This window comes from Poecilia latipinna, unplaced genomic scaffold (assembly GCF_001443285.1).
Source record: "Poecilia latipinna isolate Pla-1442-1.1 unplaced genomic scaffold, P_latipinna-1.0 Scaffold1857, whole genome shotgun sequence".
Lineage (NCBI taxonomy): Eukaryota > Metazoa > Chordata > Actinopteri > Cyprinodontiformes > Poeciliidae > Poecilia > Poecilia latipinna.
In genome coordinates, this window is record NW_015114473.1 from 27,048 (window position 1) to 41,201 (window position 14,154).

Genomic DNA, 14,154 nt, shown 5'->3' on the forward strand with positions numbered 1-14,154 from the left:
TGAGACATTTCAGAGGCAAAGCCTTCCTCCTCCTCTTTCTCCTCCTCCTCCTGCTGCGGTTCGATAAGATGATCACACATCGTTTACCTAATATACACATATCGGGTTTTTTTTTTTTCCTTAAAAAAAACAACAACAAATGACAACTGCTGCCTGCAGGTAAGTCTCTTAAGTTGCTTTATCCTCGCACAAACAGCCTAAAAATCTCATAACTGTTCTCTCTCGGTTCTTTGTCAAAACGTCATCCAGCATGGTCTGCTAGCGTCACGGAAAAAAGCATGATTTCCACTACGGTTCAATAGCGAGTGCTTAACTATTCTTTGCATTGGAGATTGTCATTATGGATGCGCAATGCTTTCTTCACGAGTAAACCATGATGTCAGTTTGCAGCCATGACTGGTTTAATTTTTTTTTTTTTTTTTTCCTTTTTCTTTATCTGGAAAGACATTTTCTTGGCATTAATTGAACCTAGCTAGAATCTCATGATAGGAAACAGGGATGATGTCCGACAATATAAACACATTCTTACGTATAAATAAAACTAGCAATCTTATTAAAAAAAAAAAAAAAAAGACGATGAGAAGCGTCGCTAAGATTGGAAGCTTTTACTGGTCGGTTCAAACTGAGCGCGGGAGCCAAAAAAAAAAAAAAACGTCACGAAATTTTGTTTTGTATTTACGATGCCTCGCAGTCGTGCAGTTGGAAGCGTCGCCCTCCGGTTTTCCCCTCCGTGTGAATGAATGCAGTGATGATAGTTAATAACGAACTGGTTCTGGATATGTTCTGGTTGGCACTTCATACCCTACTTTCTAGCTGTACTGCTGCAAGTGTAAATACACTACACACGTCCTCTCAAAAGAAAAAAAAAAGAAAAAGAAATGCAGATATATAGTTGTATTTTTTTCTTTATAAAAGACAACAAAAATAAATATCAAAAATAACAATTACCAAAAAAAAGAGAGAGAAAAAAAGGATGAAATATGAACAAGCCAACCAGCCTCTTCACTGCGCCCCTCCTCTATCCCCTGTTCCCTCCTTTTTTTCTTCCACAACCAGAGATGCTCTTTGCAAATGACCAAATGGATGTCCTTCAGTCTCTTAAAGTGCTACGACCGGGTTATTGCGGATTTACAGTTCAATAACACTTCAAAGTTGGCTTCACGAGGCCCGTGGTTTTTCGAAAGCAAAAAAGCACAAAAGAAAAAAAAAAAAAAAAAAAAAAGAAATGAGAGAAAAGAAAAAGCGGCTTCACAGAAAGATAGACATAAAGAGAGAATACTTCCATTGAGTTACACAGAGAGCGTTTTGCCAGACGTCTTTGAGCAGATCTTCGGAGATGGTGGAGAAAAGCGAGTGTTGAGGGCGAGGAGGGGGATTCAGCAAGCGGAGGGCGCTCACACGTCCACCACCATCTTTTTGTGTATATCGAGGCCTCCGACCACCTGGGGGTGAAGGAAAGGAGGAAGAGACGAAACCGAGGTGAGACGACAAACATCTGAACACAGACATCTCTATGCTGGGAGTTTTTACTCATGAATAAGTCATAAAATCCAAAAAGTTTGAAGACGGAACCGACCAAACTGAGAAATGTGCTCATATTTGTAAAACATGGAGGCGTGAGTTGGGCACCACTGTATGAAGGTTTTAATAAGCTTTGAGGTCAAAGCCACAAAAATGTTGTCAACTATTTAAAGCTTCTTTTAATGAGATGCCGGAGAAGAGTGTGAAAGTAAAATCAGGGTTTCTGCAAGTTTCACCAACTCACATTTCAGACTTGTTAAGACCATTATGAATGAAATTTAAGACCTATATCTCCACAGAAACGGTCCAGCCATCTGACAATAAATTTGCACTTTCAAAACTACTGAAATCCCTGTCAAAACTCTGCTACACAAACCTTTTTGTGACAAAAGAGCAGTCTGATGTGCAAGACGGTTTTGAATTTAATTTTCTAAACAAACTTTAACAAAGAGCTAAAAGTAACTGACACAAGAAGGAGTGGATAAATGAAAGTGCTAACAAAAGATGACAAATTAAGATTTCGTAGAAGATCTGGATCTATGCAGGAGTTCAAGGCCTAAAACAAGAATTATTAAGTTTAAGTCAACTTTTTTAAGACAGTTTAGAAAGTGTACATTTCATGTCCATCAAGCAGCTGGCTAAATAGATCAACCAAATAAGATATCTGGTTGCTGTACTTTCAGGGTTAATCTAAGAAGCAACAAGCAATAATGTCGGTGCACTAAGAAAATTTACTACCACAAATCTAATCGCTTTGGAGAATTTGAGTGTTTAATTTAAATGTGTGCTCAATGTTTGTCTAACATTTGAACAGCTATACTTGTTTAAGGATAATTGTTGCTCTATTGTTTATTGAATAGATAAAATGTAGGAAGTGGTTATAGCAAACCGTAACATTCTTATTTCAAGGTTAACAGCTGATTCTTTACACCAAACAGCTTCAAATGGATGATACACGTTTTGGGTGTAAGTAGGATCCTTGTGCTAATAAAATCTCTTCAAAGTATACAGCTACATACGGAATACAACAAAAAGGTACCAATCTACTCACAAAAATCAGATTAGACTAACACCCTTGAACAAATCAAAGTTTAAATCACAGCTCTACCAGGTTAAATTAAAAAGTGTTGCAGAAACTCAAATGTGAGTAAAATCACATATGGGGAAAAAAGACGTAGATGCATTTGTTGAATGGTCACCTCTGGTCATCGGCTAAAAAAAAACAAATCAACTAATTTTTAATGGCATTATGAATATTTGACTAGAAAATCATGAGTCAACAGTGCTTAAGATAGCTTACAATTCAACAGTGATGTAGTTGGACAAATTTGGATTAAATTGAAAAATCTGGACTGGATTATTGTAGTGTGAACATCAGCTTTATTAACAAGACATTTATTGTGTTGGTTTGTTGGCGAGCTAAACTGAAAACAGGTTATAAAGCTTTGGCATAGTTTACGAACAAAATGTTAAAGGATATACACGGCCACAATGAAGAAAAGAAATTCTACTTTTATGTGTGTATATGTATTAGTAACACAAAAACTGATAAGTGAGGGTAAGAAAAACCCAAATATAAAAGGGCACTAAATACAAAGCAACACAAGCCCACCACCGGGTTGTAAATACTCCAGACCTTGTTTTACTATCAACACCCTTCAAACTCAATCTTTATATTTTTTAAACAGATTTTCTAACAGAACGGCTCAGGCCAAAACGGTGATAAACTCTTTGAAGCGTGAAATGTTTGAGCTGCAGTTCTTCTCCTGCACCGTTCCGAAAATACACCCTGAAAGGGACGGCGAGCCGTTTTAGTTCAAGGCTCTGAGGATCTAGCTGTCAAATACGGACCCTGTGTCTGTCAGAGCCAGATATGGAGCCTTTCATTTCAGAACTTGGCTCGGAGCAAAACCGGTTCCCTCTGGGGGCCGTCGAGAGACGAGCCGGTGGATGTGGCTTTTCAAAAAAATGAGAACACCCACTGTGTTCAAACAGCTGTCTTTGCCCCTTTGATCTGAAATTGGATAGTAGACTTTTAATTTCCACAACAAGGCCGGATTATAAATCAGTATGACAGGAGAAGCCGCTGGTTTTAAACAGCATCTCTGCAGTCTCACCACAGCAGCCTTACACACAGCTCCTCCCACATAAGCAGTGCTGAAACTGAAACCCAGAGCTGTTAAGCCCCAGCAAAACAACAATAATAATAATAAAAAAAAACCCAGCAGTCTTTCCAGAGATTTCTTTCCCCTTTGACCTTTTGCCGCCTCCACAAGTCGGCAGGATCAGCAGAAACGTCAACGCTCCCCTCTGAAAACCCTCAGGAGAGCTTCGACTTACTGCACAGAACTCTTCGAAGGATATCCTGCCGTCTCCGTCCTTGTCTGCGTTTATAATGGTCTTGTCCACGATCTGCTGCAGCTGCGTGTCCTTCAAGTTGTTGCCCACCATCATCTTCAGAACCTGGAAGAGCTCGCCGTTGGAGATGTAGCCGTCCTTGTCCATGTCGTAAATCCTGAAAGCGACTGCGGTTTGGAATGTGCATGAAAAGAAAAGGGGAAAGCGCAAGTTATTCGTGTGCAACGTTTTACTTATTGTTTAGAAATGCGTCTTTGATGGTGAAGTGAAACGCCCCGATTAGAAAGGTGAAGTTAAACAGATAAAAACTCTCCTTTTGAGGAACAAAGCAAACGCATGGCTTTGTGATAAGATGAACTGGCCAGATTTACTTACATCGGAGTTTCTGTTCTTTGTCTCCCTTGACGCTGAACTGTGAGACTCCTTCAATAAACTCTGAGAAGATTAAAAAAAGAAAAGTAGTATGTAAATTCAGGCTCCACTAGAACATCATAGACATCTTTTACCATTTCTCTACAAAATTCAAAGCTCAATTCAGACCCACATCTGGGAATAATTTCACACAAATATGGCCCAAACACAGGAAGACAGTTTTACTTTTTTTTTTTTTTTTTTTACAAATTGCTCAAGTTTTTGATTTTCAAATTTTAAAGACTAAATTAAAGGACAGTAACTTTTTCACCCAAGTTTCAATTATGGGACCAAATGTCAAAAGTTTAACAGAGAAACTTAATGGGAATCATTTACTGACGAAATAAAATTCCCTTTGCTGTGTTTTGATATGACTTATTGATAATTTAGCCCACATGTTTCTAGTTAAACCAAGATATTCTGCAGCTTCAAAAACTGATTATTGTAAATTTTAACATCCATTAGGTGCTACAGCCATGATTTGTGCTGTACTAAGGGTTTTCCCACACACCTGTCAGGGGGAAGCAGAGATGAAACCCCGTCTTAGTCATACATTGACAGACTGTTTAAATTTGGTAATTTGTGGATTGTGGAGGTCTAGCAGGGCAGGGTGACAATCTTGAAATGATTCATAATACTGAATTGAATTTTGGTATAACGTTAATCAAAAATGTTCTAAATGAATATAAAGACCAAGTACATTTGTCTGATTGAAGAAAATGATCAGACTTTTTTTGTTTGTTTTTGAGGAGAAACCAAAAATATTAATTTCAACCCAAAAGCAGACATTAAGTTACATTTCGTTTGAATTCTCTTAATTTGAATTTGGGAATTATTGATTTAAAGTATAAATCAAGCACATCAAGAGAAAATACTTTCCATAAAAAAAAAACTACTAATGACCTACTACTATTTTACTTTTTTATTCTGTAGTTTATTTTTTTAACAAAGTAATTCTTCCTTATAAACAGAGAGAATACTAATAGTTTTTCTTGTAGACAAATGATATGCATGACAAATTTGCACTAAATCAAAAACAGAACCAAAACAATACAGTTAACAAATGTAGTTGAGTTTAAAACGTAAAAAAATACACCCAAGGTCTGAAAAAAACAGTGTTGTCCTTTCAACTTGAGGAGTTTTTCCAGACTGATTCTACTGTCAGCCTTCATATGAACACCTGACACTCTTGAGATGTGCAGTTTGTTTTCTAGCATCCTTTAACCACAAAAACACGTTAGGCAAACTTTTCTATTTAAAGCAAAAACAAATCTTTCAGCCCCATAAAACCATAGCTCATAATAGATAAAACTCAAAATCATCTCGTTAGTGTCTTCATTTACGAAGAACAGACCAATAATATTGGAGCTGAGAACGGGGCATCAAACCCTCCTGCCAGGTCTGTGGCTTACCTTTAAAGTCCACCTCTCCGTTCCCGTCCGTGTCGAATATGTCGATAACCCTCTGCACCAGCGGGTTCTGTTGCAGCTCCGGCAGAGACATGAATTCCTCCACGCTGAGCGAGCCCGAGTTATCTAGGTCGAGTTTCTTAAACCTCTTCCCTAGCCTCTTAATCTCATCAGCATCGACTGAACAAGGAGAAAAAGAAAAGAGACGGACAAGGATCTGGATGAGACATTGTCCTTGTGGGCATCTGACCAAAGTTCTAGATTATCACAGCGGTTATGAGCTGCGATGTGTGAAAGTGTTGGATTGACATTGTGTTGACAGCCTGAACACAAGGAACAAAAAACTGGCCTGTAAGCACCGATCTGAAAGCATGTCAAGCAGAAACAAAACTAGATTTTTATGCAAATGACACCCTTGAGGAAACCTGCATGTCATGAATCTTACAAGTTTTACAAACGGGTCAATGACGACCCGACAGACGGCCTCAAGACACAGAACCACACACCACAGCTGCTCGTTATGCTCCTATCAACTATTGAAACCACTGACTTACTAGACTGCAAACATTAAGGAAACCCAAAATGAGAAGTACTGCTTTCAACCTAAATCAAGAGAAAGTAAAAAGAAAAAAAATAGAATCAAGAAGAAAGATTATGAGATTGTACCTGAATTCTGCAAACTTACAGCCTTTGTTGTCGGCCGGTGGTTCATTTTTATTAGACGCCGTTTGGGTGTTTTTTTCTCCAGCCATAAAGGAAACGCTTCACCTCTTAGGTCGCTATGCTGAGCAATAAGCTAGGAGTAATCCAGGAGCAATAACGCGGTCTGTTAATTACTATATAAGCTCATTCACACAGTCACATGATCACACTAGCCAACCACAAACTATTACTTTATGTGCTCTACGCTGGGTCCCTAAAGGCATAGATCTTCAAAAAGATATGTGTGGCTAATCTGAATGAAGCCAAAGTTCTAAGAAGTCATGATGGGGCTTTTTCCAAGCTGATTTCATCCCATTTAGTGACGTCCATTTTATGACAACAATGAGAATTGTTCAAAGCTGATATTTTGGCCTCAGCCGTTTAGATGTGATCTGAACCAAAAAGGAGAGGCTGTAATTGCATGACTCTGCTGTTTTCTGACATGATGCAAGGCAAGGGACGCAGGACGGCGGGTGTGCGTGGTGCCTGCGTTTCAGCAATCCAGCTACATCAGCTCGATGACTAATCTGCATGTGTTGGAGGAAGGAGAGGAGGAATGAGAGAGGGTGAGAAAGACAGATTGAGAGGGAGAAACTTAGGATGGCAAAATTGCAATAAACTCAGAGTCGGGTGGAAATTTTTTAAAACCGCCACCCGGTGTATGGATTTTTTTGGGTCCAGTTTTTTGTCCGATGTGAACCGTTTTCCTCAATTTGCCTTCAGGTACACGATGTTAGCAGAGCACTGTTGTATGAATGTTGGCAAAAGAAGAAGAAGAAGAAAAAAAAGGCTTTGCTTTAGGGGTTGTGACGATTTGCAACAGTCATGAGTTTTAGTGGGAATCCTACAATACAAATCAGCTTTAGCATATCGTCCATCTAACGTAAGAGAATACATTGAAGAAAGAAAAATCTAAGCAAGAAAAAAAACAGAATTATAGTTATTCTGAGAAGATACTGGGATCCGTTTAGCCTGGCTATGAAGCTTTTGGTTGACAGCTGAGCCCGTTTTCATACCGATGGGTCACTTAAGTTAGTTTGAATCAGTTGATGACTTTACTACATCAACTTTTCAACATTAAAAGTAAATAAATAACCCTAACAATTAGATTAACTTCTTCAAGTCCTCCATTTACAAGTACATTCCTTTTGGATACCAACCCATCTCCCCATTCAAGTCATACTCACCATGATTTACTAGAAGCGATCAGGCTAGGGAACTAAGGGCAGTGGACGTTTAACCTACTGGCCAGATGTATTAGGGTTTCCGCCAGTGTATTATAAGTCTGGTGGGCCACCAGGCTTTGCTCGTCAGCCCACCAGGCTAAGCTTTGTTTGCTTGTGTTTATTTTAACACACCAGTAACAGCTGCACAAAAACATGGTGGGCATGGCACCATCCATTCTAAATCAAACAAAAGTTAAAATGAGGCCACCAATGTCTTTCTTTATTTTTATTAGGTTGCAATTCAATATTTTTTAGTGTTCAATTCTGCAGCAATCTTTATTTTAATCCTGTGCTTGTCCAGCAGTCATGTAAGGCAATAGTTCAGAGCATGATCCGAAGAAAACTCCTAAACCTGGAGCACGCAAGTTGTCACCAGCCCCAATAAAATGTTTTTAGGACCATATTCTTTTATGTTTACGGCCAAGAGAAGTAAACCTATCACACTGTTCAGTGGCCTGGAATGACCTCTCATTTCCTTTCCCCTGAATAATAAAGTGTTAGATTATTTGGCAATACATTTTATTAAATGGCTCTAGAGTATGAAATATTATTGAGGAGCGTTGAGTTCACTAAACTCTAAGAGAAGAGATAAGATGGGGTCACTGGTCCAACAACGTAAATCCTTAAAGGAACAGACCTAAAATTAGAACAACTATTAAAAGGGAGAGGGAAAACAAGATCTATTAAGAACAGGAGCTCAAAGAAAACATTCTCAACATTTCTAATCAAACTATGGGAAATTTCAGCTGAAAAAACATGATGAATTCAGTTGGTTATACAACAGCTATTTTACCTCGTTTCATATATTTCCTTTGAGCATTTGGTAGCAATTACTATGCATCGCTCTGTATCTGATTTCCATTAAATTTGCACATATAAAACGTAACTATTAATAGGGAGAGGTCAACAAATTATTTCAATTAATTAGAGGGAATAAATCCACAAACAAGCACACGCTTTTAAAACGGGCTACTTTCCCCCCAGGCCCGGTTATCGGAGCTGAGCAAGCGGCTCTTCTTTGACACAAAACACTTTCTTATCAGCAGCCTCCCGTTTCCTGTTCACAGCAGATGACACCAGCTTAGCTCATAACAGCTGAGCCCGTACATGGAGTATCAATGTTACAGATACAGATTTAGTATTGTAAATCAAAGCCATGTTTAGGAGAGCCTGCCGCACAGCCAAACGTGTCCTTTTCCGACCCGAGGTGCGAGAGTCCATAAGCTTTTCAAGTCATGGACATTTAAGATGAAAAAGCACTTCTTTACTTCTTAAAAGCAGGTTTTCTTTACAGAATTTGTACAAGGGAAGCTAAAATTGTGCCACTTGAGTTCTGGGTTGGACATTAGTTCATAGATGTTTTATTCTCTTAAATGAAAAAAGTATGTATTTACTTTTAATGTTTTTGCTTAATTACTACGCCGACTGTTCAATCTGCAAATTTACTTTGTTAGTCTCTGTGGTCTCGTTAATCATTTGATTACCAAGTTAGCTGATGTCAATTAATTGTGATTAATCCAATTGTTTTCAGCCCTGAACACAGCATGGCTACTTTATTATTTTTGCTATTTTAATGTGAGTCTTCAATTAATAAGAATTAAACCCAAGCTTTCCAAAAGTATGGTTGGCTTAACATAAAGCAGAATTCAGCTGACAAGAGTTCTTCTGAGAATTTGAGTTTTTCCAGAACGCTTTCTTTTTATTTGAATGTTAATTTAAATGTTCTTTTCTAGTATTCTGTATCTTTTTTCGTAAATCTAACCGTAATGTGAGAACAATGCAGGAATTAAAAAAAAATTTCTGAAAAGATAAAAACTGCCCCTCCTCCCTTAAAATAACTTCAGTTATTTGGCTACATCTTACCAAAGACTACCAGTATTTTTCTTTTTTAATTAATGAATCAACAGTACCTAAAATCTTTAGGGTAGTTGGTACAATAAATAAATATGTTAATCAAATATGCCTACAAAGTAGGTCTTTTAAATCTAACCGCTTTTTTTTAGTGCAACATCATCGGCTCAGAGATGCACTGAAGCCCACTATGAGAAAGACAAGAAAAGAAAAAAAAAAGCCCTACAACATGTTTGATGCAAATTTTGATACAGCTATTGAGCGGAGAACATCTGAGCACAGCGGCCAGATCCCTCATTGATGTCAGAAGCTGCCAAGAGTGTAGGTACATGTATTATTCATGGCAGCAAAGACGACTGCCTTCTCTCAGCCCGAGTACCCTTCTCAGTCTCAATCCAACAAGTCTCATGTCTGCCAGCATCAGAGAACCACATGGCAGCCAGCTCAGCCAAGAGGAGCTCATCATTACAGCACTGGATATGCTGCGTTTACGACACCACAACGTTTTCAGGAAGGGGCGCTGGCTTATTTTGTTAACAATAGGACTGAAAAGATCCCTCGAATGACCACTGCAAAAAAATCTGACTGTGACAATTATTTTAGTAATCTATTATTCTAGATTAATCAGGCAATTTATCAATCAAATAAAAAATTATCATGTTCTTCAGATTCTTTGTATTTAACCACTTAACCACTAAATTAGTTGACAATCATTTCAATAATTGATTAATCACGATTAATCGTTCCACCCTTTATGTCTGTCTGTGCTTGATTTATATTCTATAACTACAAATTTCACCTGTCATGTTACTGTTTTTTTTTACATGAATGTGATAGAGGAAGTCAAAGATAAGAGGACAATCTGATCACGATCTGGTGGGGCCATGAATGAAGGACAATATCAAGATGCTTTGTGCTAAACTGAGTTAACTTAGCGCTAAACTGAGTTAGCTTAGCACAATATTAAAACATCATCAAAAACTTGGCAAATGGGGCCATTTTTTTCAGTTTTTTAAAAGCCTGGCTTTTCCAGTGAACTTAATATTTACTGTGTAACTATGATCATGCAAAAACTGACGCAGAGGCATGAGGCACTAAAGAGCCAAATAGAAGATCTGGCGTCATGCAAACTGCAGGTGGAGCAGCTCAAAGGCTCTGAGCCTCTTTAGACTGAGAACAGCAACAGTGATTGGAAGGAAATAAAGTTGTGATAATAGAGAAATCTGGGCTTTATGATTTGGTGTCAAAGTCGTGAAGAATGCAGGTGATTTATTAGGATTACTGACAGACATGACGTTTCATTCAGGTACTACAAAACCAGGGGTTCAAGTTTTTCTCCCTATGCGGTGCCGTTAGTGCCTTCAACACCTACTGAGAACAAAAAGTCTTTACTAAAAACACCCAGAAAACTTGAGCTAAGGTCACTCTTTAGCTTTTTCATAATCAAACTGACCTGAAACCAGATCTATCAAGGTTAGAAACCACAAATGCCTGCAAATAGCCAGAATCTGCTAATACATGAGACACCCTTAAAGGACTCTTAAAACTGCTTATTTTAATAAACACCAAAGAGCTTAAAAGGCTTTAATATGCCCAGAGGAAATCATCATAGCACTGCCATGATAACATCTATTGCCTTCCTTATCTCTGCTCTTTTGAGTACAGCCAATCAGCGTCAAGAAAAATAAATAGTGCCACTGGATTCAGCAGCCAATAGCATGTTATGTACCACTTTTTGGTATTTTGTCTACCCAATCTGCATTCTTCAAAAGAAAATGTAGCTCTTCATTTCTTTTGCTGTGAAACCTCTATGTCTAAAAAGATAAGAATAAATGGCACTGAGAATAATTTACAATCTGGTCACCAACATCTTCAACAGGAAGCTAATTAGACCACAACACTGTCATGAGCTTAAGTACCTGAATACAAGTGTGCAAAAAGAACTACAGAAGTAAAACTCATTCAGTCAGAGGATGATTGCCATTATACACTTTTATTTTTACTTTTTTACATAATTAATGTTTCATCACTGGGCCTCAATAAACCATTTTGTATTTTAAATATTTAGGTCTTACATAAGCAAAATCTCTTTTGGAGAAAAGCAGTGTTAAAATATCTTGCGTGTACAGTATTAGTTCATACTTTACGGTTACCAATTCAACAATATACTATGGCAGGAAAAAGAAATTGGCAAATATACCAGCTGATGGCTAAGAGAGGAAAACATGAGCATGTCTGATTCGACTACAACCACATGATGCACTTATGCAAGTTCTTCCTACTGTGTGATCAACGTAAGCTCAAAGTCTTTATCATCAGGGTTAGAAGTGAGGCGGCGCTCCTGCTGAATGCAGAGAAAATCCCACAAAAAGTCAAAGCTTCAAATAACTTCTAGTAACAACAACAACAAAAAAGTGCAGTCTGAATTTTACAGACAGCTGTGTTCCTGCAGAAAAGTCTGATGAAAAGGTGACAACTAGATGTGAGAGCCAAGAAAGGTAGGAGATGTTCTGTGATTTTTTTTTGTTGCAACACCTGCTACAGAAAAAAAGAAAAAAAAAATCACAAAGCAGGAGGGGGTTAAGAAGAAAGTGACTAATACAGTAGTATGCATTCGTGGTCTGCTGTCGCCTCGTTTCCTTGGTTTTTACCGAGGAAACGAGAGGCTCAATGATTCGAGACACAAAATGGACCCCGCCGTTGATCGCAAACCTCCTACATAAACCTGAGGAGAAAGACGGATGTGATTTTCACCTCAGCGTAAGAATTCACACTTCAGCCACACACGATGGATTTATGACGCTTCGACATGTATAAGCTGTCAAATGTAGAAATATAAGGAGACACGCATGTTAAGATATCTTGCGTTATAAAGTGTTTTTAAAGCTTAATCTGTTATAAAACATGCCAGAATGATGCGTTTAAAGCTGTGATTTCATTTAGCGCGAGAAGAAGAAATGGGAACGGTTTGCATCATCAGAGGCTCCTCACACCGCCATGCTAATGAGCAGCTCTGAGGGACACCCGATGTAACTGTGAGATGATTATGATAATCTCATATAGTCTAACACTGAGCGCGCGCGCGCGCGCGCACGCACACACACACACACACACACACACACACACACGCTTTCATAAATGCTGTATGCACCCACAATAGTGTTACTAGGCAACGGGAACCCATTAGCCCCCAAGGTAGCCCACATCCACACACATTTAAACGCAGACACAGACTGAAAAGGAACACTTAAACAATTGTTCAGAAGGGGAATGCATGAAAACACGTATGTAGATGGCGCCGGCCTCTGAGAATGAGTCGTTTTTACTGCATTATTATATTATTATAAAAGCGACGGTAACAAAACGAAGACCCCTGCAAGTTGTCTGGAAGTCTGGCTGATAATTTACCTCCCGAATCAGCAAGATAACCCTGAAACAGCTGAGCTATCCGAGGCCCAACTGCTACAAAGCAGAACCCAGAAAATCTATCCATTTCCACTCTCTGAGTAATTATTAAAAAACAAAAAACAAAAAAAAACAAAAACTCATTGTTCCCAAAAGTGTCATTAATGATTGCGTCCTCCTGAGCATGCTAAGCCCTTAAACAGTTCACCCTGCACATTGATGGAGACATGTGACTCCATTAGCGGCCAGCCGGCCTGAATCGAGATGGGCGTTGGAAAGAGGAAGCAACATGGAAGCTGCAGTGTGACTGAAAATAACAGCCTCGTTCTGTGTGGCTTTCCGGGCAGCCAAGATGAGGCATGACGGTGGGTAAACATGAGAAGGTTACATGCACAGCCCAGTAATTACATGGGTTTGACACATGACACTGAGCCAATTAGCATAATAGGGTTGGGTTGAGTAAACGAGGGTGTAGCAATCATACTGAAGGACACAGAGGCAGGATGTAATATAAACAACATACTTGTCAAAATTGACCATGTTCAGATTCCAAACTAGATTTTTTATTTTTTATTTTTAACAGCCCAGAATCTCCATTTAGTTGGGTTTTATTATGTGTATGTTTGTTTGAAAGTCAGATTTTAGCTAAAACTGAATCTATAATAAATCTGGACTAAACTGTCTATATACCTTGATGTTTGTAGAAGTTAGCAACAAATGGAGTTTGGATGCTTTGTTTGGCATCTAAACTTAAAAATGTCCGATTGTAACTTTGATTTAAAATGAACTAGAGGCTGAAAAAGGATACGAGAATGCCCTTTGACCTTTAAAACAGAGCATTTATCTTCAGGTTGACAGAATCTAAACTTCTAATGGTGCACGGACAAAACGAATGGTTTTTATACAAATCTATATAAAATACCTTAATAAATTACATTTTTTAACTTTACGATCATATCATCTAATTCATAACCATTTTTTATAACAATTTCTTTATATATATAATAACTCGACAAAGAAAAGCACCACTAGCCATTTTTTTTCTAGGTCTGTCGTTTTCATCATGATAGCCAAGGTAATCTTGCTAATCGCTAACAGAAGCTCCAAAAGACATTTCAAAATGTCAAGTAAAAAAAAAATAAATGAATACTAAAACCCAGCTTTAAAGGCTCTCTCTCCCTCTCCATTTGGGTGACCATGACAATCTTTATTTCTGGCTTTAACCAAACCAGAGATTAGAAACTTTAGTGCATATTTTAGTGCAAACTAAG

At 38.3% G+C, this 14,154-nt stretch overlaps 1 protein-coding gene across 1 annotated transcript in view; it reads right to left on the reverse strand.

Moving 5' to 3' along the window:
• Positions 1-1,244: 1,244 nt before the first annotated feature.
• The window catches only part of ppp3r1a (protein phosphatase 3, regulatory subunit B, alpha a), a 29,713-nt gene continuing 16,803 nt past the window's right edge, over positions 1,245-14,154 (reverse strand). The window contains exons 3-6 of the mRNA XM_015014897.1: positions 5,703-5,879; positions 4,255-4,314; positions 3,862-4,046; positions 1,245-1,442 (exon numbers count right to left, since the gene is read on the reverse strand). Coding sequence (XP_014870383.1) covers positions 1,395-1,442; positions 3,862-4,046; positions 4,255-4,314; positions 5,703-5,879 — 470 coding nt within the window. The 3' untranslated portion in view covers positions 1,245-1,394. The remainder of the gene's footprint in view (positions 1,443-3,861; positions 4,047-4,254; positions 4,315-5,702; positions 5,880-14,154) is intronic.